General features: G+C 45.5%; 1 protein-coding gene across 4 annotated transcripts in view; it reads left to right on the top strand.

The window, feature by feature from the left end:
• LOC131821657 (A-kinase anchor protein 17B-like) overlaps nucleotides 1-27,000 on the top strand; it is a 28,232-nt gene extending 1,232 nt beyond the window's left edge. The window contains exons 2-7 of one of the 4 annotated variants that reach the window (XM_059157914.1): nucleotides 627-705; nucleotides 5,098-5,202; nucleotides 16,792-17,560; nucleotides 18,959-19,086; nucleotides 20,540-20,807; nucleotides 25,537-27,000. In XM_059157914.1, coding sequence (XP_059013897.1) covers nucleotides 16,808-17,560; nucleotides 18,959-19,086; nucleotides 20,540-20,807; nucleotides 25,537-25,620 — 1,233 coding nt within the window. In that variant the 5' untranslated portion in view covers nucleotides 627-705; nucleotides 5,098-5,202; nucleotides 16,792-16,807 and the 3' untranslated portion in view covers nucleotides 25,621-27,000. Of the gene's footprint in view, nucleotides 1-590; nucleotides 706-5,097; nucleotides 5,203-16,791; nucleotides 17,561-18,958; nucleotides 19,087-20,539; nucleotides 20,808-22,613 lie in introns of all 4 variants that reach the window. The other 3 variants (XM_059157911.1, XM_059157912.1, XM_059157913.1) reach the window with 3 other exon arrangements.
• Nucleotides 27,001-27,462: the final 462 nt, after the last annotated feature.

The raw sequence follows: 27,462 nt of genomic DNA, 5'->3' as shown, positions 1-27,462 counted from the left end.
TCTTATCTTTCAGGTCTCTTCATTTTCCCTGTGTCTTTTCTAGTTTGAGAATAGGGTCTCAAAAATCATGCCCACGTTGTGCTTTTTTCCCTGCCTACCTTTGCTAATAACTTTGCAACTTCCTGCTGTGGAAGTAGTGCGAACTTGTACACCATGATACACGGGGCTCGGTCCTCAGGCTGAGGAAGCCACTCCTTGGGATTCTCTGGTCGGGACCTCTCAAGGGTTTTTGCCTGTTTGTTTGTTTTTTTGGTTGTTTTTTAAAGAACTCGGCCTTCCAGGAGTCACATTTTTCTGTGCCCTGTTTTTGTTTGTTTCGGAGGGAGCCACTCAAAGCCCTGGTAACTGGAAACATGGGCTAAATTGCAAAAATGCGTTTTTACTCCGATTCTTGTTAAGCCCAGAGAAAAGTGAAAAGTGACAAGTAGGATAAGCCCGCAGGCTCCGGGGCCCAGGAGATCCCAGCCATGGTGCTTGTTGGAAGATGAATGGGCCCGACTGGAGGTGGAGTCACACGGGGGTGGGAGACAGGGCCTACAGAAGCCATCCCGGCTCCCATTGTGAGCCATGGGCTTTCCATTTAATCCCAGCCAAAGTGACACTTGCCATGTGGCCCATTTGTCCAGGGTTCCCCCATCGTACACTGGTGTGAAGAGAGTGGACCCTGACTGGATTCGTGTCTCATCTCCAGCATCAGAAGGAAAGGTGAGGAGCTGAGAGCAGGGACTGTGAAGGTGGCGGTGTGGGGGAAGGGGAGAGGCTGTTTCTCTCTGTCACTGGCTCTGGCTCTGTGTGGCTCTTCCCGGCATGCATTTCTGCTGCTGCTCAAGAGGGGGACTTCTACAGAGTCGTTTCAGAGCCAGGGTTGTGTTACTTGTGCAACTCTCGGATGTCGTGTCCGCTTGAGCCTCTGTGAGTTCTAGGTTATAGCCAACGTGCTCTTGGAATGTTAAGAAGCGTTAAAGCCAAGCTGGGAACAGGTAGACCGACGCTGGGGGCTCAGCCTGAGCAAATGGGGGCCGCGTGGAATCCACTGGTGCTTTTGCCCAGAAGAGACAGCGTAAGGCTGTGACACTTAGAGGAGGGGGAGGTCGACCATAATAGGAAGAAGGGCTCACAACAGCTTAAGTATATTATTTGTATCGTTTGCCTTAATCCTTCCTGATTTCTGGAAGGTAGGCACTATGATGAACCATCTTCGGAAGCCCAGAGAAGTTTGGTACATCACCCAGGGGCTTGAGGGCAGAGTCTGGATTTGAACCCGGGCCTCCTTGACATGAGCCCTTGAGCTCAGAAGCACTGTCCTGTTTCTTGTGACAAAGGCTTCCTAAAGGAGGTGGGAGGTGAGCCAGGCCGTGAAGGGTGGGTGGGATTTATATACCCAGAGAGAGAACATCTGGCTGAAGGGTTCACTGGTTTTGAGTTTGGAGGAGTTCAAAGAAGGCTGGCCCAACTAGAATGGGGAAGGGATGCAGGAAGACGATGAACTATAAGGCTGCTGAGGCGGGGGGGGGGGGTGCCTTGTGCCTTGTGTTTTGGAGAGCCTGGCCAGGAACTTGGGATTTGATGTCGTAGGAATTAGGGAGTTGCTGAGAGTTTTTCGCCAAGGAAGAGCACAGCGAAACCTGTGTCAGTCCCTTGGCAGGCCCTCCTTGGGTCCCTGAGCCTATACCCCATCCCACTGTTTCTTAAGAAACTTGCCCAGTTGTCAACATATTTAACTCTTGTTTTTGAATTTCCTGAACCCTCAGGAAGCACCAGTTGCCTGCAACCAAACAGATTCCAGGGTTCAGTGTTTAGAAGGAGCAAGCTAGGAAAGGGGCCCCAGATCAGCCTCAGATGGGTGTGCCTCAGCCTGCATAATATTTAACAAAAAAAATTTATTTATTTATTTGAAAGAGTGAGAGTGAGAGAGATCACACAGGGAGAAACAGGGTTCCCGTTGAGCAGGGAGCCTGACACGGGGCTCCATCCCAAGACTCTGGGATCATGACCTGAACCGAAGGCAGATGCTTAACCTGACTGAGTCACCCAGATGCCCCAAGCCTGCACAATATTTTAAAAAGCCATTGAATTAGGGGTCCACACTGAAAAACCAAAAGACTGGCTCAGTCAGTGGAGTGTGCAACTCTTGATCTCACTCAGGGTCATGAGTTTGAGCCCCACGTGGCGGGTAGAGAGCTCAATAAAAATTGGGATTTCCAGTTTCTCTAGAAACATCAGAAGGCTTGATCCACATTCTAGCTGCAGAGGGTAGAGCTGTACATGGCAGACTCCCTCAGCTGGGGCCCAGTCCTGGGACCCCCCCACCCCCTGCTGCCGCTGAGGGCCCCAGACCACTGCTCTAGGGAAACAGGCCCCTGCTCAGGAAGACTGATTCAAGGTCAGCTTCTGGTCTTACTAATTGCTGGACATGTAGTAGAGCTGACTCTGGAATGGGAATAAAGTCTTCCACATAGGGAGGTCAGTGTCATTGGGGACAGCCTGGTCTGATGGCCAGGGCCTGAGCGTTACCCACAAGGGTAATGGGCTGGGGCTTTGAAGCCCACGATGCGAGGGCCCCAAGGAGACATTTTGGCAGGACTTGCTGTTCCCGTTCTCATCCTTCACTTGGGCTCAGGTTTTCTTTCTGCTGCCTACTTGATGGGTAGAGCGGTAGGTGGAGAGGGTAAAAAGAATTCAGGGGGAGAAAAACAAGTCAGGAACAATGACCTAGAGACTAGCGTGTTCATCATGTTAATCCCCAAGTCCCCGAGGGTGCTCCCTGCGTGCTGGAGGGACAGGCATAAGCTGTTTCCCCACCCTGGCGTTTGGGGTGGTGGGCTCTTCATTGTGCGGAGGACGCTTAGCACCTCTGGCCCCCAGCCGACCACGTGGCAGCGGTGTCCTTCCTTCTTCCAGCTCCTGGGACAACCTGTACAACCCCCTGTTGCTACACGCGTCCCAGCGCTCTTGAAGCGGGCGGTACTAGCCCTTTGGAAAAGCGTAGAAGCATATTCCTGGGGCCTCCGACACCCCTTTCACATGAAAGGATATTCACACCCTTTTCACTTCCCTGTGACCCAGAAGTATCCTCTGCGTGTCACGGCACTGGCCATTTTATTCCTCACGTTCTGGTTTGTCTTCATTTCTTATTTTCTCCAGACTCCATTCTTTGGGGGTGACTCCTCCCCGTAGCCCCCGCACAAAGGGTCTTCAATGGAGTGGTTGCTCGGGAGGTCCACTGGGTGGCTCTTGACAACATTTGTTCCCTGATGAACATGAATAGCTCCAGAAGCCCGAAGGAGCATTTCGCTGTTAAGCTCTAGGCGCTGTCATTGGTATTTTCAATACAGAAGTAACACCAGTGAAATGTAGCAGATGTGCCTCATCTCCGAGGTAACGGTTAGCCTTACGAAGTTCCTGCCACGTGCCAGAACCCCAGACATGGTTCTAGGCTCTGAAGATGAGCTGGTGACCCAGACTGATGCCGTCCCCGCCCTCAGGGAAATTCCAGACTGGGGATGAGGGCTGGGCAGGTGCATGTGACAGGCCACGTTAACAAGCGCACGTGATACTTGAGCCTGTCACTGTTACAGTGGAAATAAGATGGGTGCTATGCTCCATCGGGGTTGGGGGCGAGGCAGGGGGCTGGGCTATTTAAGAGAGTGCTCAGGGAAGACTTCTCTGAGGAGGTGATATTTAAGCCAGAGATCCAGAGCAGTTGGGGAGAAGGGTACAAAATGAGTAGAAGCAAGTGAGCAGGGCCTGGCTTTTGAGGGTTAGCCGTTTGAATGGTGTTCGGAGCATGATGAGAAGCCGTCGGAGGGTTTTGAACAGAGTGACACGATCTGATTTGAGGTTTAAAAAAAGACCATTTTGCCTGTCACTTAGCAGAGACTCTGTGGGGGCGGGAGAGCAGGAGAGACTAGTTGGGAGGCTGTGGCAGTAAGCCACATTCCAGATGGCGCGGGCTTGCACCCCAGCTGGCTGTGGGGGCAGCCGCAGTGGTGGATGTGGCCTTGGAATGTGGCAAAGCTGGGGTCAGGAGGACTCGGCTCAAAGGTCGAATGTGAGGGGAAGGGAGGGACAGCTCCTGGTTTCGAGACTGAGCGCCTGGGAGGAGGGTGGCTGTGGTTCAGGACATGGGAATCACTGGGTGCGGGGGGCAAGCGAGGGCAGAGAGCAGATTGCGGGGCCATGGAACGTAAGAGTTCTGTTGTACTTATTAGCTTGAGAGATGAATGGGACCTTCAGCCTGGGGACATCGAACAGGCTGTGGATTATCAACATGGGCCGGGATCCAACCTTTGATTTCTATTTAAAAGCATAAAAAATGAAGTGCAAACTCAAGTCATTTCAGGTGGGCCCTTTAATACTGCCGATGTCACGATAAAGTGCCATCATCTTTCACAGGATCAGTTGGCCAATCTGTCATGAGCTATATAAGCCCATTCCTGCCCTTCGATGTGGTGACATGTTTTGAGGAAACGATGTGTTAAGAGACGTGAACAAAGAAGTTCATAGTGGTCCCCTTTCCCATGGCGGTAGAATAGAGTAGCAGTGGTACCCCTTCGGAAGGAATGCTCTTTCAGTCAAAAAGAATAATTGGGGCGCGCCTGGGTGGCTCAGTCTTTTAGCATCTGTCTTTGGCTTGGGTCGTGATCCTAGGGTCCTGGGATCAAGCCCTGCATTGGGTTCCTTGCTCAGCGGGAAGCCTGCATCTCCCTCCCGCACTCTCCTTGCTTGTGTTCCCTCTCTTGCTGTGTCTCTGTCAAATAAATAAATAAAATCTTAAAAAAAAAAAGAACAATTAGAAAATGCAAATCCTCAGAGGCAGGGAATTAGCTAACCAAACACACAGCAAGTCTCTCCAGTACTTCCATATAGAGCTTCTCCCTATATAGAGTTTCCACAGAAATTTGCAGCGGCTGTGGAAAAGGAGAAGCACATTGACCATGTTGCTATTAAACAGGTACAAAAGTGAGGTCGTGATGGTCTGTAAGCACAGCTGTAAATCTCAGTGCTCTCTGTGCCCAAAGTCGTCAATATCCAGGTGCCTTATTCTTTCAGACCATTTCACCTGCTTTTGACTCCATTCCCCTTTCTCTCTGACAGTGTCCCCGCGGTTCAGATGCCACGACGTAGCAGGCTACCGTGATGAGTTCCCACAAACTGTGGCTTCTCCAGTCGGTCCTTCCTTGATCACATTTCCACCTGAAGGTATTGGGGAATATTGTCTTCTGTAGGACTTGTGGTCAAATAAGTTCACCTTGGGATTATGAAGAGGTTGGGAGATAACTGCAGCTCTCAGGAACTGCTCAGTTGTGCAAAGCCCTGTCCCATGTAAGGCTTGCTTTTCCCCTGTAGGGGGCGATGAGTGGGCGGGGTTTTGCTGGTCATTTTCAGATGGGAAGGATAACCTGGAGAAGGAAAACACTGATGATGTCATGAGACGCACGGGATAGGCAAAACCTGTCCCGTGCCTGTCATGGGATAGCAGGAGAGACTCATGTGCATGTACACGCGTGCGCGCGCGCGCACACACACACACACACACACACACACACACAGGAATACTACTCAGCCGTAAAAAAGAATGAGATCTTGCCATTTTTAACAACATGGATGGACCTGGAGGATATTATGCTCAGTGAAATAAGTCAGAAGGAGAAAGACAAATACCCTTTGATACCACTTATAAGTCGAATCTAAAAACCAAGCCACATGAAGACAAGCAGAATAAAACAAAGCAAAACCAAATTCCTAGATACGGAGAACAGATGAGTGGTTACGAGAGGGGAAGGGGGATGGGAGAGGAGCAAAAGGGGTACAGGGGGCCAAGTGTACGTGATGGATGGTAATAAGATTTTTGGGAGCTGTCACTTTGTAGTGCGAACAGATGTCAAATGACAGGGTCATACACCTGAAACTTAATAATTTAAAAAAATATTCCAACTGAACTCTCCCTTAGAGCAGATCTTTGTTGAGATTCTCCCTCAGCAGGACTCCAGAATCCTGTGGTCATCACTAATTTATCATTGCTACATGGCTGTGGGTCCCCAGAAGTCCCTTTCTGTCTGTCCCCAAAGCCCCCAGTGCCCCACTAATTGAATTGCAGTCATTTGATGGGCCCCGCATGGGCTCTGTTCCTGCTATTGCAACACTGAGTGCCACTCATTTTAATGATGTGATCTTTGATTATGTCAAGATCAGAGCATATGGTCAGCCTCAGTTTGAAAGTTGTGGTTTGGGTTAATGATGCGTCAGACACGTGAATGTTTATCCGTGACCTCTTGACTAGAGAGCTAGGGAATATTTCTCTTTGTTCAAGATTCCCTGTGATTCTGTACTAGCCAGGAAACTGGAAAGTGGCCAGGAGGCTTTGACCTGAATACATTTTGGCTGCCCCATTGACTATAAATACATTGATATAATCTTATCCATCTTACATGTGTTCAAAATGACTAACTTTAAAGTTCAGAGGCCTGGAAGGAAACAGAAAGAGGATATGCAGTTGTGCAGATTGTCCATTTCCTTTTTTTTCTCCCACTGTTTTTAAAAAAACACGCCTCATTGACACGGCCTTTCTAGCACTCTGATAGCAAATATTTGTGAGCGTGAGGAAAAGCAAGAGAGGGTGAATGACACATCCTTAGCTTATGATTGAAATGCTTTTAAGGTTGTAAAGTTATACGTCTGATCTAAAAGCCCCAAGACATGGGGCACCTGGGTGGCTCAGTCGTTAAGCGTCTGCCTTCGGCTCAGGTCATGATCTTGGGGTCCTGGGATTGAGCCCTGCGTGGGGCTCTCTGCTCAGTGGAGAGCCTACTTCTCCCTCTCCCACTCCCCCTGCTTGTGTTCCCTCTCTCGCTGTCTCTCTTTCTGTCAAATAAAATGAATGAAAATCTTAAAAAAAAAAGCCTGAGGCAGAACAGAGGACTCTCTCTGAGTATCTTCTGAAGTGAAAGAAGGTGACAGAGTGGCTTTGGATGCAGACCTGGCAGAATTTCTGTAATATTCACTGCTGGTCAAAAGAACCTTTTTACAATTGTGGAGACATCTCAAGACCAGTTTCTTTTTTTCTATTCTCTTATCCTATGCTGTTTGGTCAGTTTTGCCACTAGGTATGGAGACTAGGAGGGTGAGGCAGACTGGTGACTAGAGAAAGCAGTCTTTTTCTCTGCGAATCTGCTAGAAACATTCTGGCATTGGGATCAGGTTGAGTGAAATGCGTGTGTACACAAGATACGGCTGGAATGCACGCTGTGTAAACATTACTGAATGACTATCATTTTTGAAGGTTGGAGGAGCTCTTGTTTGACCCTGCAAAGGTGTTAAAGAGTAAGCTTCCTCCAAAGTGTTGCTTTTATTTATTTTTTAAAGATTTTATTTATTTATTTGACAGACAGAGATCACAAGTAGGCAGAGAGGCAGGCAGAGAGAGAGGGGGAAGCAGGCTCCCTTCTGAGCAGAGAGGCCGATGCGGGGCTTGATCCCAGGACCCTGAGATCATGACCTGAGCCGAAGACAGAGGCTTTAACCTACTGAGCCACCTAGGCACCCCAGAAGTGTTGCTTTTAATCACAGGACTAGAAGAAAGGTGTGGGCATGGGGTGGGGTAGAGGGGGAGATTGGGGAGGTCATGGTGGAACACAAGGGAATGTGAGAAGAGTTAAAATTACTATTAAAATTCAGCTTTCAAAATCTGTGGAGGCCTAATTATGGCGTTCCTTGCCATCTGGGCTTGGTTGATACAAAGCTCTCAAACCTTTGTCGAATAAAGTGATCCGGGCTGCTGACAGTGATGGGTGAAAATGATGGGAAAATTGTCAGTGAATTCTACCATCACTGTCAGTGGAAGCACAGATATATGAAAGGGGAATTTAAAGCCAATTAGGTTGTGCTAGAGAACCAATTTTGTCATGGCCTAACAACTTGATCTCAGTGATTCCATCTATTTTAATTAGATATAGTTATATTCCTGTGTATAAATATGCATACAGTATGGAGCTATATTCTATTTATTCTACTAAATAATTTTCTCATTAGAACAGATTGTCTTCTGAATGTTTATTTGGTTTAAACAGGGTCAAAGACAGGGATTGTATGGGGGAAAGCATAAGCCTTCTTAGATCTATTTTTCAAGAGCAAAGTAGGGCCCTGTACAGCTTTTTAAAACATTTTTTAATTTAAATTAAATTTAGTTAACATGCAGTATATTATTAGTTTCAGGGGTAGAATTTAGGGATTCGTCAGTTGCATACAACACCTGTGCTCAGCCCAGCAAGTGGCCTCTTTCCTGTGCATTACTCAGCGACCCCAGTCCCCCAGCACCCATGGGCCCTCTGCAGTTTTAACTAGATTCAGGGACTTGGCACATTGAACCTTGGAGTTGAGAAACTATCGTGACTTCAAAGAAAGCATCTGTTAGTTGGTGCTACATGTAACTCTGAATGTTTTCCAGAAACATCCATGTGCTTTTGCTCTAAAATAAATCAGTTGTGACTTAAACATTCTGCAGCCAGATCAGTGGTTGCTGGAGGCGGGGGAAGGGTTACGAGGAGCTACTGGGGGGTTGGCGAGCATTTTCACTGTCTTGATTGTGGTGATGGTTCCGTAGGTTTGTGAACCTAGGTCAAAACTCATCAAAGTGTTTTGGTACAAGTGCAGTGTGTTATGTTATGAAACATGGCCAAGTGCTTCCTCGTTATCCGATGATCTAATCTTCCAGGCTTCAGTCATAACCCACGTAGACGTTGGTTGTGGGTGCAGGTGCCTGTGGGCCTTTCTGGTGATGGCAGATGGAGGGGTGTCTCCGGCTGGAGATGCTGTTTCATGGCTGTTTTGATCCTTTCTGGGCAAGTTTAGATCAGCATCTGTGAACTGCTTACTTTTCATTGTTTATCATCATGTGAGTTTCCTCTTTTTCATAAACAATTTTAATATTAGCCATGGGCACTGGGCTGGCTCAGTCAGTAGAGCGTGTGACTCTTAATCTCAGGGTTGTGAGTTCAAGCCCCACATGGGGTATGGAACCTACCTAAAAATTTTTTTAAAAAAACCCAAAACCCCGGGCGCCTGGGTGGCTCAGTGGGTTAAGCCGCTGCCTTCGGCTCAGGTCATAATCTCAGGGTCCTGGGATCGAGGCCTGCATCGGGCTCTCTGCTCAGCAGGGAGCCTGCTTCCCTCTCTCTCTCTCTCTGCCTGCCTCTCCATCTACTTGTGATTTCTCTCTGTCAAATGAATAAATAAAATCTTTAAAAAAAAATAAAAAAACCCCAAACCCCAAACAGCTTTAATACAAAATGAACACATGCTTATTGCAAGTACCCCAAAATCAAAGCAGTAAGCGTACAGAGTGAAAAGGGCAAACCCATTCCTTTCCTCTACTGTCAGTTCATTTCGCAGGGGAAAGCGTGTTCACAGTGGGATGTCGCTCTTCACAGACTTTATGTGCAGAAGGCATGGACACACCCATGCATGTGTACTGATATTTCATTACTTTATTATATGACTTTTAAAAAACAAGATCACATTGTACATTATTATCCTGTTTTTTTTTTTAAGATTTTATTTATTTATTTGAGAGAAAGAGCACGAGCAGGGGGAGGGGCAGAGGGAGGAGCAGACTCCTCGCGGGACTCGATCCCAGGACCCTGGGACCATGACCTGAGCGGAAGGCAGATGCTTCACCGACTGAGCCACCCAGGCTCCCAGCCTTGTAACTTGCTTTTCGTTTTTCCCTGTAATAAGTATCACCGGTGTCCTTCCATGTTAGGAAGCTCAGAAGTAGTCCTCCCTCCCGTCCTGCCTCCCTTTCTTCCCCTCCATCTCCCTTCTCCTCCTTCCTCCTCCCTCTGTCTCTCCTTCCTGTCTTCATGGTGGCAATCCTCCTCTTCGCCCTTTGTTTTTTGTTAGTTTTTGGCTGAGGTCTCCTTAAGGAGAAAGCATCACAACAGGAATTATTGGGCACCTGTAAGCTAGGCACTGTCTAGTTAATTTTTAGTGATCTGTCAGAAGTTGCCAGTGACATCCCTACAGCATTGAAGCCATTGAATCCATGACATATGTAAAAAGCCTACTTCTTGGTACAGACTAGGTCCTATATAGATATATCTATAGTAGAGGGATGGGTGCAAAGGGAGAGGGAGAGAGAGAATCTCAAGCAGGTGCCAAACCCAGTGTGGAGCCTGATACAGGGCTCGATCTCATGACCCTGAGATCATGACCTGAGCGCTGAAATCAAGAGTCAGACACTTAACTGACTGCACCACCTGGTCGCACCCCTCCACCCCCCACCCCGCATGTGCACGTGCTCTCTCTCTCTATATATATATATTCTACAAGTTTTTAATTGTAGTGTAATTAACATACCATGCTATATTAGCTTCAGATATATAACATATCGATTCACCAATTCTCTATGTGACTCAGTGCTCACCACAACAAGTATTGTCCCCATCTGTCACCAAGGAACGTATGCCATCATCCCATGCTGGGATTTTATCCTAGGGCAGTAGTTAGCAGAACTCTGACTCTAGATTCACAAAGATATGTATTAATAATAATAATAATGGCCCACATTTATTAAGTGCTTATCATGTGCCAGGCACCATTTTAAGCACATTACAATTAGTTACTCTGTTAGTCCTTGCATCAGCTAAATTACACGCTGTGATTGTGATACTATACTAAAATGAACACACCAAAGTATAGAGGACTTACACAGTTTTCCCCAAATCACAGAGCTAGTAAGTGATAAGAGTTGGGGCTTAAATCCCAGCAGTGCTATTCTGGAACCCACAGTCTTATCCCTATGCTGGGTACTACCTCAGCGTCCATGCTGGCAGTATCCACAAGAGAAACAAAGTGAAAATAACCCAGACCCTCCATGAGAGGAGCGGTTCTAGAAATTATGGTAAGACCCTTCATAAACAAAACATTTCTAGAACAGTGGTTTTCCAATTCTTGGCATCATCCCCCAAAATTCTGACTCAGGAGGCCTGAGGTGGGACCCTGGATTTTTATTTAAGACAAGCCTATCTGGGGGGCCCTGGGTGGCTCAGTCATTAAGTGTCTGCCTTTGGCTCAGGTCATGATCTCAGGGTCCTGGGATCAAGCCCCACATTGGGCTCCTGGCTCGGCAGGAAGCCTGCTTCTCCCTCTCCCACTCCCCTTGTTTGCGTTCCTGCTCTCACTGTCTCTCTGTCAAATAAATAAATTTAAAAAAAAAGACAAGCCTATCTGGATGCAGGTGATTCACACGACTATATTTTGTGAAACACAGCAATAGACCATAAAGTGCTTGAGGTCGGGGAGTCCAGACAATCCTTCTTAAAACCCCAGCACCGAAGGAATTACATAGAGCAGAAGACATGCTCATCTGTCTTGAGCTGAACACCTCCGAGTCTCTTTCCCTACTCTCTAAATGAGGGTGTTCCCCAGGGCTGTGTCCCTGGCCATCTTCTTTCTGGATTTCTCTTTACACGTACATAGCAAGTTACAATCCAAATCACTTTCTCATACAGTATATCCCCTGATCCTTAAAGCCTTAACTGACCCTATAACATGCTCCTAATATTGCCCCCTTTCTTTCTCTCTCCTTCTTTTTTTTTTTTTTTTTTTTTTTAAATAGTGAGCTCTCTGCCCAGTGTGGGGCTTGAACTCACAACCCTGAGATCAAGAGTCCCATGCTCTTCTGACTAAGCCAGCCAGGCACTCCTGCTCCATTTCCTAAAATCATAATCCACACACTCTCCCTGCTTCTCTACTTCTTTTTAAAACTTCAACTTACTATAGTTTGGGTTTTTGCCCTCAAGAGCCTCTATGCTGCAAAATTCATTGGACACTTCTTGGGGTACCTGGCCGGCTCAGTTGGTGGAGCATGTGGCCCTCGATCTCAGGGTTGTGAGTTCAAGTCCCACATTGGGTATAGAGACTGCTTAAAAATAAATTTAAAAAAATTCAGTGGAGGGGTGCCTGGGTGGCTCGGTTGGTTGGGCAACTGCCTTCGGCTTGGGTCATGATCCCAGGGTCCTGGGATCGAGCTCCATGTCGGGCTCCTTGCTTGGTGGGGTGCCTGCTTCTCCCTCTCCCTCTGCCTGCTGCTCTGTCTGCTAGTGTTCTCTCTCACTCTCTGTCAAATAAATAAATAAAATAAAATAAAAAATTCAGTGGATGTTTCTCTATTCTCATCTTACTTGGCCTCTTAGGAATAGTTAGTACCATTGACTAACCCTCTTTCCTCACTCTGACGCATCTGGCTGCTCCTGTCTTCTTGCCGAGGCCTCCTCTGCTAAGAGACTGCCAAATGTTGACTTTCCATGGTGATTGGTTCTTTGTTCTCTCATCCCAAGAAGAGCTCATCTACACCTGCCATAGTATTTGACTCATTTCTCTCCAAATTTGATAAGAGCCTTTTTGACATTGCAGGAAAATGGAGACATCTGGCTAAAATATCGACACTTGCTTTAGTCTGTAGAAATCACCCTTGTGAGGGACATGAGGCATACAGTAAATCTCAAAAGTGATGGTTTTTAGTAGTCTTTGTGAATTTAATTTTAAGCAGAACTTTTAATTTTTATTTTTTTAAAGATTTTATTTATTTATTTGACAGAGTGAGACAGTTAGAGAGGGAATACAAGTGGGGAGTGGGAGAGGGAGAAGCAGAATCCCCGAAGAGCAGGGAGCCCGATGTGGGGCTCAATCCCAGGACCCTGGGGTCATGACCTGAGCTGAAGGCAGATGCTCAACGACTGAGCCACCCAGGCGCCCCTTAAGCAGAAGAACTTTTTAAAGAAGATCCATTTGAAATGAGTGACTAAAAACGCATCAGTTGTAAGTTGCATTACATTAGCAGAACGTTTTATTTAAACTACTATACAAAAAGTCATAACAATTTCTGGACTTTACTCCCATATATACATGGTTTGGACAAAATTATATCCAAATGACACTGTAATAAGCAGCTTTGAGCATTTTTTTTTTTAAAGTAGGCTCCATGCCCAACACGGGGCTTGAAATCACACCCCTGAGATCTAGAGTCCACGCTTTACCTACTAAGCCAGCTAGGTGCCCCATATTTTTTTTCTTATTTTTGATTATTTCTCTAGGATAAGTTTCTAGGGCAGGTTTCTTGGTCTGAGGAGATGAGCCTTTTTATGAGTCTTGGTTTGTTTTGCTAAATTATTCTAGGAAAGAATGAAGTACATTATCTTAAGCAAGATATGAAGGTGCCTGTGTTTTTCTCCCCAAAACTCTCCCAGAAATTGGTTTTTATTATTTGTATTCATTTGTGTAAAACTATTAGTGGAATTGTGTATCTTGAAACTAATTAAGAGCTAGATGTTTGTATCAGTTAGCTATTGTGTAACAAACCAGCCCCAAACTTAGTGGCTTAAATAATAGTGATTTATTATTTCTCCCAGGTCTATAGGTTGGCTGGACTGTTGGGCTCGCTCAGGGGTTCATGGTCAGGTGGTGGGTTGGCCGGGATCTGGCTCAATGAGGATGTCTCATCTGCCACCAGGGGGCTCTTTTCCATTTGGTCCAGAATCCTCCTGCAGGCCAGCTCAGGCGTGTGCTCCCGGAATGGCAGTTCCAGGAGATTAAGGGCCACTTGAGACCTAGGCCTAGAACTGGCATTCTGTCACTTTTGCCACATTCTAGTGGTGTGTGTGGGGGGAAAGTCAGCTTACATTCAAAAACTGGGGGGAAATAGAGTCTATCTCTCAGCAGCAATGACTTGAAGTCACATTGCAGAGTATGGCTATGGGGCTGGGTGGTGACCTGGGATTATTTTTGTAACTATTCTACCATGACATCCAAATGAATGTTGTCCGTCAGAGGTGTCATCTTTCAAAGCTCTAAACTCATCCAACAATGTATGAATGAATTAAAAAAGAAAGAATTAGAGCCTTTATTAGAATCTCCTTTTAGGGGAGGTGGTTATAAGCCAATTAAGAAAATCAGTTTTTTAAAAAGATTTTATTTATTTATTTGAGAGACACAGAGAGAGAAAGCAGGAGAGGGGGGGAAGGTCAGAGGGAGAAGCAGACTCCCTGCTGAGTGGGGAGCCGCACGTGGGACTTGATCCGGAGACTCCAGGTTCATGACCTGAGCCAAAGGCTGATGCTTGACTGACTGAGCCACCCAGGTGCCCAGAAAATCAGTTTGCTTTTTAGTTACCCATTTTATGCAACATTCTTGATTCTAGGTAATTGTTGACAATTTCTAAATATCAAAGCCATGAGAAAAAGAATTTCAAAATTGACATCCATCAACCCAGACTTTGAAATCCATCAGAAAGGAAACATTCTGAGATGTTTAACACAAAGGCAATAGCACTGGAATAATTGGGAAGAGCATGACAAATCTGATTACTTTGAAGTGGTTAACTATTTTGTGTTTATTTTTTTTCTGGAATGTTTTTTTTTAAAAGTTGTTGCTTTAAGGGAGCCTGGGTGGCTCAGTCGGTTAAGCGTCTGCCTTCGGCTCTGGGTCATGATCTCGGGGTCCTAGGGTCTAGTATTTCAGCGGGGGACTCTGCTCCTCCCTCTGGCCCTCCCCTATCTCGTGGCTCTCTCACTTTCCCTCTATCAAATAAATAAAATCTTAAAAAAAAAAAAAGCCGTTGCTTTAAATTAGGTTGTATAAACAAATACCCATTGACTATAGATAAATTTTGGAATTCAGTATATTGTGGTTGGATATCAAATTAATTTTTCTCCTAAAGGAGCTTAGTGTTAACTCTTATTTAGGTTGCAAATTGCAGCAAAACTGAATTTTCTTCTTCGTTTTGCTATTTTGTTAATGTTTTAGGAGAAAGAAAACGTGCTTGTTTTCATAACATCCCAGTTCAGTGTTGCTATTATAAGAATTCTTAGTACCTTAGTATCTTAGATACAGCCTTTGGAGGCCTTTAAAAAAAACCAGCTTATATAAACCCAAGGAAATTGATATGGCTTGTCCTTTATGGACAGTTATTTTGTAAATGAATTATTATATGTACCTGACGGATCACTAAATTCTACCCCTGAAACTAATAATACACTATATATGAACTAAATTGAATTTAAATAAAAAAATTTTTAAAAATTGTGCACCTATAAAGTTAACTAAGTTTTAATAGTAAATTTTGTGTTAAAATTTCCATCAGCTACCTGTATATGTTTGAGTCTAAACCTCTCTGAAGTTGACATTAGTGAGAAGCTCGGGTTATATGGACTCTGAATATATACACTTCAGGAAGAACTCCTTTATTGGGAAGTGCTCTTTGAAGTCAGCAAATAGGAGCAGAAATCCTCAATTCCCAGTATTAGCGATCTTACTCACCTCAGGGCAGCTTGAGAAAGTTTGTTAATAGGAAATGCCAGCCAGCACTCAGGTTTGGGAGGTTTTCCAGTTCCAGAATAGAGGGCAGATTCATTTGGTCACTCATTAGAGGAGGTTGTCTCTCCTGTACTTGAACTTAGAGTTCAGTTTATTGCATGTCAATAGACTGGAGGCATCCGAGCCGATGTGTCCACGTACGTCCTAGAATGCAAAGTCAGGTGTGTGTTCGTGAATGCCCTGTTTCTGTAGCACCCCAGCCAGTTCTTACGGTATTCTGCCTTTGAGAGCATCACTCAATAGACTTGGCATCCTGTGGTCTCAATGTGTGGGCAAGTCATTTCATTTTCCTGAATCTGTGTGAATTTCCCCATCTGTAAAAACAGGCACGACAATGCCTACTCACAGGTTGCTTCACGAATCAGATGAGATAAAGTGAGACTATTGCCACAAATAAATAATCAATATAGTTTGTGTTTATTGAGAAATTCCTGTGTGCCAGGTGCTATCCTAAGGATTTCACATGTACTTGCTCAACAAAACCTCTTGGAAATCCTAGAATCTCTATTTTTCAGTGAAGGAAGCTGAACAGCAGTACATTTGACCCTTGGAAACAGCATGAGTTTGAACTGCACAGGTCCACTTATATGTGGTTTTTTTTTTTTTTTTTCGATAAACACAGTGGTGTAAATGTATTTTTCCTTATGATTTTTTTAAAAAAAGTGATCTCTACCCCCAATGTGGGGTTCGAACTCACGACACTGAGGTCAAGAGGGGCACACTCCACCAACAAAGCCAGGGCAGGCACCCCCATTTTTCTCGCCTTTCCTTATGGTTTTCTTAATAACATGTTCTTTTCTGGGATGCCTGGGTGGCTCAGTTGGTTAAGCGACTGCCTTCGACTTGGGTCATGATCCTGGAGTCTCGGGATCAAGTCCCATATCGGGCTCCCTGCTCAGCAGAGAGTCTGCTTCTCCCGCTGACCCTCCCACTTCTCATGCTCATTCTCTCTCACACGCTCTCTCTCAAATAAACAAGTAAAATCTTTAGGAAAAAAACCCCCCAAAACATGTTCTTTTCTCTTGCTTACTTCATTGTAAGAATACCAAATAGCATGTGTGTAACATACCCAGTGGCTGTTACTCCGTTGTTTTTGTTATTGGTAAGGCTTCTGGTCCATAGAAGGCTATTAGGAGTTAAGTTTTGGGGGGAGTCACAAGTTATACATGGATTTTGGACTGCACAGGGGTGGGGGGTTGATGCCCCTTGCCCCCGTACTGTTCAAGAGTCCACTGTATATGGAAACTCTTTGAAAACTCTGAAACCCAGTAAGCAGACAGATGCTATTGTCTCAGTTCTCCCCAGAGTACTCTCTTTCTCTTACTAATTGAGTGGAAGTCTGGGAGTGCTAGCACCATTCAAGATCCAAGTCCGTGTTTTGCACCATCTGTATGAAAATGTTCTCTTTGGCCCTCTCAGGTTTCCGGGGGCTACCATGACGGTCACCGTGGTGTACGATAACTCCGAGGCCACAGAGCTGTGTGCCGCTCAGCACCTTTACCTCAAGCCCATCGCGAAACTGATGATCAATGTCTTGCTCCCAGAAAGTTCAGAGCCGACGAGGCCCTTCTCCAACTGGGAAGTTCTGGACCAGCTGAAGAGCCTGATTTGCCCTGACCAGTTTACCACCGTTCGGCTCTCCAAGAGCACAAAGGACTTCATCCGATTTGAGGGCGAAGCCGAGACGCGTAGTCTGGTTCAGATCTTGAAGGCCAAGTTACATGGGAAGATCATCAAGCTGAATGGCTTGAAAACGGACTTAAAAGTCGTGGCTACAGATGCCCAGGGAGAGTGGGAACGCTTCCCCAGGGAAAAGGAGGCCTCAGTGAGCGATGGGGCCGAAGAGCAGGACCAGGATAAGAGCCCAGATTCTATCTATTTCGCTGGCTTGCCCTGCAAATGGTTTGCGCCCAAAGGTTCCAGTGGGGAGAAGCCCTGTGAAGAGATCCTTCGGGTGGTTTTTGAGAGCTTTGGAAAGATCAAGAACGTGGACATCCCTATGCTGGACCCCTACAGGGAAGTGATGACCAGTGGAAACTTCGGGGGTTTCAGCTTCGGCTTGCAGACATTTGAGGCCTTTGTACAGTACCAGGAGTCAACGGACTTCGCAAAAGCCATGGAGTCCCTTCGAGGGATGAAGCTGATGCTGAAAGGAGATGATGGGAAAGCTCTGGCCTGTAACATCAAGGTAAGAAGGAGCCAGGATTTCTTTCATTTCCCACTGTTCAGGTGGTCCCGAGCAAAAGCTGGAAGGAAGCCTCTAGAACAAATTTCCTTAGACCCCCCCCATTAGGCTCTGAGCGATGGCTGATGTAGAGATTTGTGTTGTCATTCAGAAATGGATGTTTAAGAAGAAAACTAATCCTGATGTGGACATTCTTCTGCCGACTGTGGTTTGGAAGGGTTGGTTCTTATCATCCGGGGCTCTGTGCCAACTTCTTGGGGCGCTGAGGAATTCTTCTGACCCTTATGGAGCTATCTCCTAGGCTTGTTCCACCTGAGTTGCTGAGAGAGAGAGGATCCATGCAGTTTGACCCCACAGGAGAGCAGTTTACCCCCCTTTACTCTTGGGGGCAACAGCTTGCATTTTCAGGAATGTCTGTCAGGTGAATTGCTGGAACATAAGCTCAGGAAACTGGGATCCTTTCCTTTTGAGATCGTCCTGTCTCTCCAGTCAGGCCACCCCATCTCCTTTGTGACCTCTTACTCCAGCAGAGGAAAAGATGGGGCTAAACATTCCTTATTCTCTCACTTAGCCTTGAGCATGAATTTGGACTTTGGCCTTCAATAGCTTCCTACGTGTGCGTGTGTGTCTGTGTGTGTGTGAGATGTGTGAAACTACTTATGCTAAAATATATCTTTTTTTTAAATTATGAGCTATTCAGCCAGACAAAAGATAAAACACATGCTCTAGTGACCACCCAGGTACCCGTTGGCTTGAAAATCTTCCCTGTTACATTACATACCGTCTCCCTCCCACCCCGCAGAGGTGGCTATGATCGTGAATTTGGTGTTTAGACTTCTTGTGCCCATTTAAAGGGCTATTTTTACCTCCTTTTATTTTTCAAGCAAATTCTCTTGGAGTGCCTCGAGAGGGCTTTTACTTTATTTGGGGGATTTGCAAAGTAGCTCAGTAATCACTACAGTCCAATCTCGGATCCCAGTAGGTCAGTTCTCTTGAATCTTTGCTTCCCCAATCCTTCCTCTACCCTCATCCCCCACATTTGAAATATTTATTTATTTATTGTCTTTTTTTGTCTCTGGCGACTAAAATACCTGAACTCAGTTGATTTTTATAACAAGCCCGAGGGAATTAATTCACATCCTTCACAGCCTGTGCCCATAAAGACTTGGCGATGGGGCCATGTGAGAGCTCCTGAAAGGTTCTGCCAAAGACGGTTCTAGAACCCACAGAGCTGTTGAGCAGATGCCCAGGAAACAGCAGAACAGTAATGGGGAGAGGACATTTTGAATTCATCGAGTTTTGAATTGTTCAGTACACACTGGTTTCATCTTGCTGGCCTAGAACAACACCCAGGCCTCAGGCAGGCTTTCCTAATGAGAGTCTGAATTGTTTTGTGCACAGGTTATGTTTGACACGACCAAACATTTCAGCGAAGGGGCTATCAGAAGGAGAAATCAAGAAAGGCTGAAGTTACAAGAGCTAGAGGAAGAAAGGAAGAAAGTAAAGCGAGATGAGGAGGAGGCTGCAAGGTGAGGCAACTGACGTTGACCAAGGGGGGTTTTCACTTCTGACGTGTGGGCTTATCCCTTCGGGTGAATGGCTGCCCTAGATGGGTGACCTTGAGGTGGGAGTGGCCAGAATTGGTACAGTCTTCCGGCTGTGCTGTTACAAGACCAAAATGTGGTTGAAAGATGAGAAACTTAAAAAACAACTTCTCAGGGACAATAGGTAGCGAGCTAGATCAAGATACCTGGGAAGAAATTATTTTAAAAAATAAATAAATAAAGGGATCTCGGCTTTTACACTGAAAATCCTAGCCCACCCAAATTAAAAAGTTGACCCGTTCACCCCCAATTTGCCCAAATTTACCTTGCCTATTAATTTAAAATGGAAAAAAAAATTCTTTTTAGGTTGGGGAGAGATTTTCTTCCACAAAATGGTCAACAGTCAAACCAGCCCCTCAGCAGGAAGGCATGGATTTCTTGGCCTTCTGTTTCTTGTTGGCTTAAGTTCTTTTGGTGAATTTGAGGAGCCTCCATGTTGATTTCTTTGAGCTTATCCTTGTTTTCTAATTTAGGGACTTGAGCCTAGAAAGGGCTATTGGATTGCCAAAGGTTTGCCAAGAAGTACAAATGGGCTCTCAAAACCAGTTTGGCCTCTTGGCCCTTCCCCTCACGTGTTTACTCTTTCAGTCTTTCGTATAAATTATAGTTATTCAAAAAAGGAGATAAAGAGTCCCCTTCCGTGTGTCTTTTATTTTTTTTGGCTGGTGGGGTGAATAGGAGTTGCTTGACATCATGTCTGTGAAACTCGGCCAGAGTTTGAGCCCGGTCAAGGCAACTGTTCTCCCAAATTTCCAGACTAAACATGTAGTTGAGATAATCTTCCAGCTTCTGGCGAAGTCCTCACTCAGGTAATTGTCCCTTCCTTCCCCTTCGCCACGGTTCATAAGGGCCCAAGCAAAACAGTTGAATTTTGGGGACAACAGTCCATATTCTTCCATGCCAGGCCCTGTGTTAGGTCATAGGTGCCAAGGGCCAGTACTCAGCCGTGAGAGTTTCTGAGTACCTTGACTTCCCTTTATTATTCCTTTATTAAGCCTATAGAAAGTCAACTCCATGGAAGCTTTTTGATCTCGAGAGAAATGAAATGACAGCTATGACAGCTAAATCCACAAGCTGGACTGCTGGTGGTCTGACAAAGCGGGGACTTTGAGAAACCCCTTCTTTGAATTCTGTAGCCTTCTTTTTATATACTCTCTCCTGTACCAGCTCAGTTTTGGGTCCTTCCCCTTTGACTGATGCGCCCATGGTGTCTTAGTCCCTAAGACAGACTCCGGGGTTAGCTCTGCGTGTCAGACCCCGGGGTTAGCACTGCGTGATTCCGGGAAACCTAACCCATCCACCCTCCCTGCAGCAGTGGGGAAGGAGCTAGAAGGAGAGCCAGTGCCTTCTGAATGACTGACTCTTAATCGTTGTCCAGAAAAAGAAAAGAGGAGGAGAGGAGAGCCCAGGAAAAGAGGAAGAAGGCCAGGATGAGGAGACGAGGCCCGAAAGAGAGAGACAGACACCGGCGCAGGAAACCAAAGGCCCGAGCCCCCGTGGAAAGCGCCCGGGAGCCCGACTCTTCGGAGGAGTGGGAGGAGAGGAAGTACCTGCTGGCCCAGAGGCGGGTGGAGGCCCTCCGGCTGCTGCGGGTACTCTTGAGGAAAATTGCTGTAAGGCTCTTGCTCCGTCCGTCTTCACTGTCGGTAGGTACCTGATCGCCTAGAGACGCACTTTGACACTGACACTGTGGCCCATTTGAAATTGACTCCATGAGCCGTGATCGTATAGTGGTTAGTACTCTGCGTTGTGAAATTGACTCCATGGAAGATCGTTTGCCTTCTTTGGGGTTTGTCTTCAACAGGCTGTCTTAGCCCTGCGGTCTTGGGACGGTGCATCCCAGAGCAGGATAGCTACTGAATCTATCCTTCTAGGCCCCTCATACCCCGGGGAGAGGCGGGGGACAGATGGCATGGGTGTGAGGTTGGTAGGAGTCTTCCATTAACTCGACTTGTCCATTCATCTGCAACGGGTCTGGATGGGAAGGAAGAGCCTTGGACGGAGACCTTTGTGTAGCGAGCACCCATTAGTCTGGTCTTCAACTATTTGCTAAGGAATTTCTGACATCACAGAGCATTTTGTTTGGTTTGGAGAGTTTCCAGTTTTGGAGTTTCAGGATTTTTTTTAATTGTTGTTTGTTTGTTTGCCCCACTTTACTGACCTCCTAAAGATAATCAGACTCCGCAGATGGCCTGGAGGAAAGGCCAGAAAGGTTCCCAGGCGGTTCATTTAAAAATGCATCTTTGGGGTTTTCAAATACACAGAGTGAGTGACATCAGGATCAGATAGAGGGACTTTGATGGCTATTTGCATTTCTGGCCTTTCTCTCATGAGTGTGGACTGCCAGACTTAGTGAAGTCAGGGTCAGAAGAATCTCACATTTACACTCACAATAAGTCTCACTGGATCTTTTAATTTACTGTAATGGCCTCCGGGGGTGACTTCTTTCTTTCTTTCTTTCTTTCTTTCTTTCTTTCTTTAAATTGGCCACTTAAACCATTTTTTAAAAGATTTTTTTTTAAATTTATTTGGGGGGGGCATGAGAGGGGAGAGGTCAGAGGGAGAAGCAGACTCCCCAACTGAGCAGGGAGCCCAATATGGGACTAGATCCCAGGGCCCTGGGGATCATGACCTCAGCTGAAGGCAGATGCTTAACCAACTGAGCCACCCAGGTGCCCAGGGTGACTCCTTTCTATGAATTTGTCTCCTTAAATGTATGTGGTGCCTAACTCTTGCCTCCCATTGATGGGGCCTGACATTGATGACACAGCCCCCAGGTTCAAGTCCTGGGTCACAGGTAGGCACTGTCCCGAGGTGCGCCCCTGTGTCAGCGAGAGCACAGTGTGATCGCTCCCAGTGGGGTGGGACCCATGGGCCACCTTTCACCTGCCTGCGGTTCTGCAGAGCAGACGGCATAGGCAGACCCATTGCCATGGCCACACTTTCTACCTGCAGCCTCTCTTTCAACTGAAGCAGAAGAAGGGGGGGCAGCTCAGGGACATCCTTTCCAGCTAACCCATGGGAAGGGACTGGGCTGACAAACAGGCAGGCTCTCTTGTAAGCCAGCTGATTCCCTTTGAGACACACATTTCCTGTTCTAGGATTTTCTGGGAAGGCTGTAGAGCATTTCTTATTCCTCTCACTATCCCCAGCCCCTAGCCTAAGACCTGGAACCAGAAGTCCTCACCAGTTTGTGAACAGATTAAAAAAAAAGCGGTCATGTGTTTTGAAGGTACATAAATCATGCACACAGACCTCAGAAACACAGCTTACGTTCGCCTGAGAGATTGAATCCCGTACGTCCTCTTTCCTCTGGGCAATATCGTTCCTAATTTGGATCTACCTTACATGTTAGAAACCTCTTCAGAACCATGCCAGAAAGCCCCATCTTCTTTGAGACTGTTGCACTGTGAGGTTTTTCATGTTGAGATTTTTAACCTTTCTCTTTAAAGGGATCCACACAGTTTAACCCACAGGGGGTAGATGATGCAAGCCCCAGAGTGAACCAGGCTCCAGGGAACACGCTGGAAATGCTGAAGCAAGAAGAGTTAAACACCCAGTATCTTCAAAATCAGGAGGAAATGCCAAAATATCAGGTTGCCAAGTCAGACAATAAAGGAAAACAAAAAATGAAGAAAAGAACTAGGGCTCACTTACGTAAATCTTCCCACCACCTTGGGAGAAAAAAAAAAAGATACTCAGCTAGAAAAGAGAGAACTGGAAAGTTATTAACCGAGGGCTACGGTCACAGTTTGGTCTCTGACCAGAATTCTTTGCAGAATGTGATGATTCAAGATCAGTCTCTTGAGGGAGAAGACCAGTGCAGTTCTAACAAATCCAGTGCTTCTAGATTATCTGAGCCAGGCCACGGCAAGAAACAGAAGATCTATGAAACAGATGAATTTATTGATTACCTATTAAACTACTATCAAACTCCAGAGTATGCCCGCATCTGCCTAGAACCAAGTCATCTAGCAATCCCATGTCAGTGGCAGAGGGCTGTCCGTGCTAAGGGAAACGGATTTCAGATCAATCTGAGAAAACGGAAGCATCACTCCACCAGTCCGAGCCAAATGCAAAACCTGGCAGCAAGAGAACGGGTTCAAGAAGATGAAACCCCATCCGAGGTTTGTACTCAGGATCCTGAGCTTAAACCACAAAAGAGAGGAAAAGTGAATCATGCCAAAGAATGTACCGAGGAGTTGAAAAATCATTGTAAGGACACAGTCAGCGACGCTGGTGATCACCTGTCCCCAGCTGATGGAAAGAGCCATCTGTTAGAAAAGATGCAAGCTCACCAGCTCAGAGATTCCAACTCCCCAAGTCACAGCCAAGTTTCCTCACCTAGGAGGTCAGCCGTCTTAGATCTGGAGTTGACAGATTTCTTAGAGGAAATCAGTAGTGATTCCGAATGCTTCAGTGAAACCCTTAGCGTAAACAAAGAGGAGGAAGAGAGGTCTGTGGCCACATATGATAGCTCCCCAGAAAAAAGATCTCTTGATGATGACGACCTCACCACTAGTGATCGAGAAATTAGGGCAAGTCCGCAGGCCTTGTATTCAAAGTGGAGCCGCCATGGGGAGCACAGCTCCTCCAAACCCAAACTGGGGAAACCAGGCGAGAGGTCCAGGTGTGAATGGAGATGTTCGTGGCTGGAGGGCGAAAACCATTCCATTAAGAATGAGAAGAGCACCACCAAAAGGAGGGCAACAGCAATCCCTAAATACTTGCTCGGCGGATCGGGTCCTGGAGGTCTGTTAGACCACATCACAAGGAAGAGGAGGAGGCTCGGCGACAGCACATCTGGCCAGCAGGCGAACTACGGGTCCGCTCGTGTGCCCGTAGCATCAGCCAAAAGTGGTCACGTTTTCTACGTGGGGAATTTGGCCCAAAGAAGAGAGACCCCATGGAAGTCAGAATATAACCAGGAGGTCAGAAGGTTTAAAAGACACGCGCGTTCTAGAGATCCCACGCTGAATTCTGGTAATTATTATATTAGACATGACAGTCAGGAGCACCTCAACTATGGAAGCTATTTTGGAAATGGCTACGCTAGTTCTTTGTATTTTCAGATGTTTTAAAGGCCTCGTAGATCAGAAACCCCCTCATTCTCAGCAAACAATGTGCAGGATAGAACACTTAAAACCAAATACAGCTAATGTAGTTAGGAACTACAGAGCAAGAGAGCAGCACTTAAAAGCTTGGGCAAGGTCAAAGGCAAAACCTTGTTTCCCTCGCCAAAGTATAAAGCATAAATGACTGCAGGTATGTTGGTAAACTTTGGAAATAAGAAACATCCAGATTCCAAGGGTTGGTAAAACCACATGCCTGTACAGCTTGATCCAAGGATAGACTTTTGTACAGTGCAGCTGCAACCTGAGACCAGTGCCAGCCAGAAAGCAAATGGACATGGCGTGGAGTCAATAGCCCCCTTGCGGCTCTCTAGCTGTTAGAACACCATCATTTAGTGTCCGTTACCTTCAAAGGGGACAACGGCAGCTGAACTAGGATCTTTTCACCCGTGCTTGGATTTGGTCAGAAAAGCTAGGTGTGGCCACAAAACTTTCCTTTTATCCAGACATAACGACAGGTAGCAGAAGACATGACAGTTAGGACACATCACAGACTCATTTGTGACACCGATGGTTTCATGACCACCCACCAGGAGGAAATTAATTTCATCAGTGTGTTCACAGTACTCTAGAGAATTGTCCTTTGTGAAACAAAACTCGGAACAATCCACGGAAAGGGCCTCGGATTGTCTCTTGAGGCTTAAACAGATAGCGGACCATTCACAGAACTGTTTTTAGAAGTATCCCATGTCATTCCATCGTCGAAAAGCAAGAGCACTGAAGCAAAATAACCAGTGGGATTTGCAAAAGGCAAGATGGAAAGATCCCGGGGTGCCATGAATGTCTCTTCGGAAGCTGGGACATGGCAGTAATCCGTTTCAGGTTCTGTAATTCTTTCACTCAGGGTTGGGTGACATCAGTTTGTAAAAAGCCACTGACTATCCCCAAACTGACTTTTATCAAACACGAACAAGTGCCTCCTCGATCCTCTGTAATGCCATGGAGTTAGGAGGAGTCAAGGGCAAAGCCCTAGTTTTCTAGCTGGGGAAAAAATCGGTATGTGTGTAGGATTTGTAATCTCTTAACAGAAGCAATTTATCTTTTTACCTACTGGTTTTGGACTTCTTGAATATGTTTTTAAATGGAGATATTTTATAGATTCGTAAAGACTTACATCTCAATGCAGCGCATGTTCTATTGAAAGCTCGGCTGATTCCTTCTGCCTTATATAGGATTTAGGACCCCAGAGGCAGTAGATGACCTTCTTTTTTTTTTTTTTTTTTTTTTTTTTTTACCAACAAAGCTTATACCTGACCCGGCAGTGGAAGACATCAATGAGGTTAGACTGGCTGCGGCAGGAAAAGGAGATTTCCATTCACAGAAGTAGCGGAAGGCCATGTTTTTATAGGGCGTGGTTCATTTCAGTCTTAACTTGACGTTCTGTAGATAAGTACCAGCTGTTAGGGCCAAGGGTGGGATGCCAGTCAGTGGGGTTGCCCCGAATGACAAGGCACGTCCTGTGCTCAGAACCAGCCTGATAGCTGAAGGGGCCACGCGATCTTCTAATTCACCGAAAGTAAGAACCGCACATTGTTTCATTGATCTCTTCTAATCGCATTTAATAGAGATACACTAGTTCATGCAGAAGTTCAAAAAAATGAATGTAACGTAGCAGGTCATGCTTATTATTAACGAGACGGTAACCAACGAATGATTTGTGGGCTTCCTCGTGTTCAGTTCCACTTCAAGCTTGTGACTCTACCATCACCACGAGGCTTGGCTTGTCACATCTGAAAAAATGGCTCGTGGGGTGAGTGCCTTTTCTCCTCTGAGGACTAGCAAGGACTATTAATGTTCAAAGTACTGTTGCCCAGAGTAGCCTTTTAAAGTGCTAAGAGCTTGTGTTTTGTCAGACAACTTTTGGTAACTAGGTATTTTTTTCTCCTCCAGTGAGACCCTTGCTCCTTATTTTTTTTTTTCATGTTTCATGCCACTGAAACAAAGAACATTATGAGTTTGTAATGGAAAGCAGTTGTGCTTGTTTTGAAAACAAATCTTCTGCCATTCGATAATTTTTCTTTGCAGAGATTTTTGGGCATGAAAACAATTTGCTTCTCAGTAACCAGACATAAAAAAAAAATACGGAATACAGCATGTGCAATTTTTTTTGAGGGGGACAATAGAACCGGTGCTAAGTCACTTCTATCTAATATTTTGTCTGGTTTTGTTTGTTTGCTAAATACCATCCTGGGGCCTAGAAGTAAGTAAAAATACTGGTTTCATGTTTACGTTCTGTACAACTTTGGATTTTTATATGTCTTGTGGTAATGTGTTTTAGATTTGAATAAACCTTTGTGTGTGTGTGTGTGTGTAGGCCTTAAATGAGGAAAAGAACAATTTATCCTGTACTTTTCAGTGGAATGAGTGGCTTAGTAAGGAATGAAATAGAACCGAAAATATTGTGATCACTTTCTATTAATTAACACTGTTCTTCTTCATTGTGCTGTTCTTTAAGTGGTGCAAGAGTATTTTCTCATCTTTTTTCTATGACCTATTAAGTAAGTAAGGGCCTGAACTTTAAACTCTGTCTTTTTAAATAGGTGTTTTCTTGTGTTTCCCTTGTATGTGCTGCTAATAGCGCTTCAAGAAAACTAAAAACCTGTCGATGTCTTTTTGTTCAATTTGTTTGAATTTCTCAGGTAGAAAGCCACATAACCTGGTAATTTTGAAAGTAAGAACCAAATAAATGTATTTTTATTTGTTGTGAGACTGTCTACAATGTTTTAAATAAATGCTAATAATTCCATGGGGCAGGGGTGAGTTTCTACTTATAGTAAGCTGCTTTGCACTCCTGATGCCAACCCTTTGTCTCATTTGCATTGTTAGAGAAATAGTACATATTTAATTTTCAGATATATTAAAAATAAAATGGTCAAGGTGACTAGAGCCTGTTCATTTGCCACGCATGTTGGCTAGGATGTCCCACATCTCCAGCATTTTCCATGAAAATAGACACACACATCCGGTTTTGATATGGCCTCTTCATGACTTTTCCCTCCGTGATGCCGAGGTCTGGGAACAGACTATGTCAGAGCTCATGCACTTGGAGATCACGGTTTTATCTTCATTTTGGATAAATTGAAATAACAATATTTGGACTGAAGACTATCCTCCCTTCAGCAAAGGTTTCATCAATAATCTTAGAAGGCAGCGAAATGGACCCAGTGGC

Source organism: Mustela lutreola, chromosome X (genome assembly GCF_030435805.1).
Source record: "Mustela lutreola isolate mMusLut2 chromosome X, mMusLut2.pri, whole genome shotgun sequence".
Lineage (NCBI taxonomy): Eukaryota > Metazoa > Chordata > Mammalia > Carnivora > Mustelidae > Mustela > Mustela lutreola.
The sequence above is the reverse complement of the archived record's forward strand: the minus strand, read 5'-3'. Positions and strand labels throughout refer to the sequence as shown.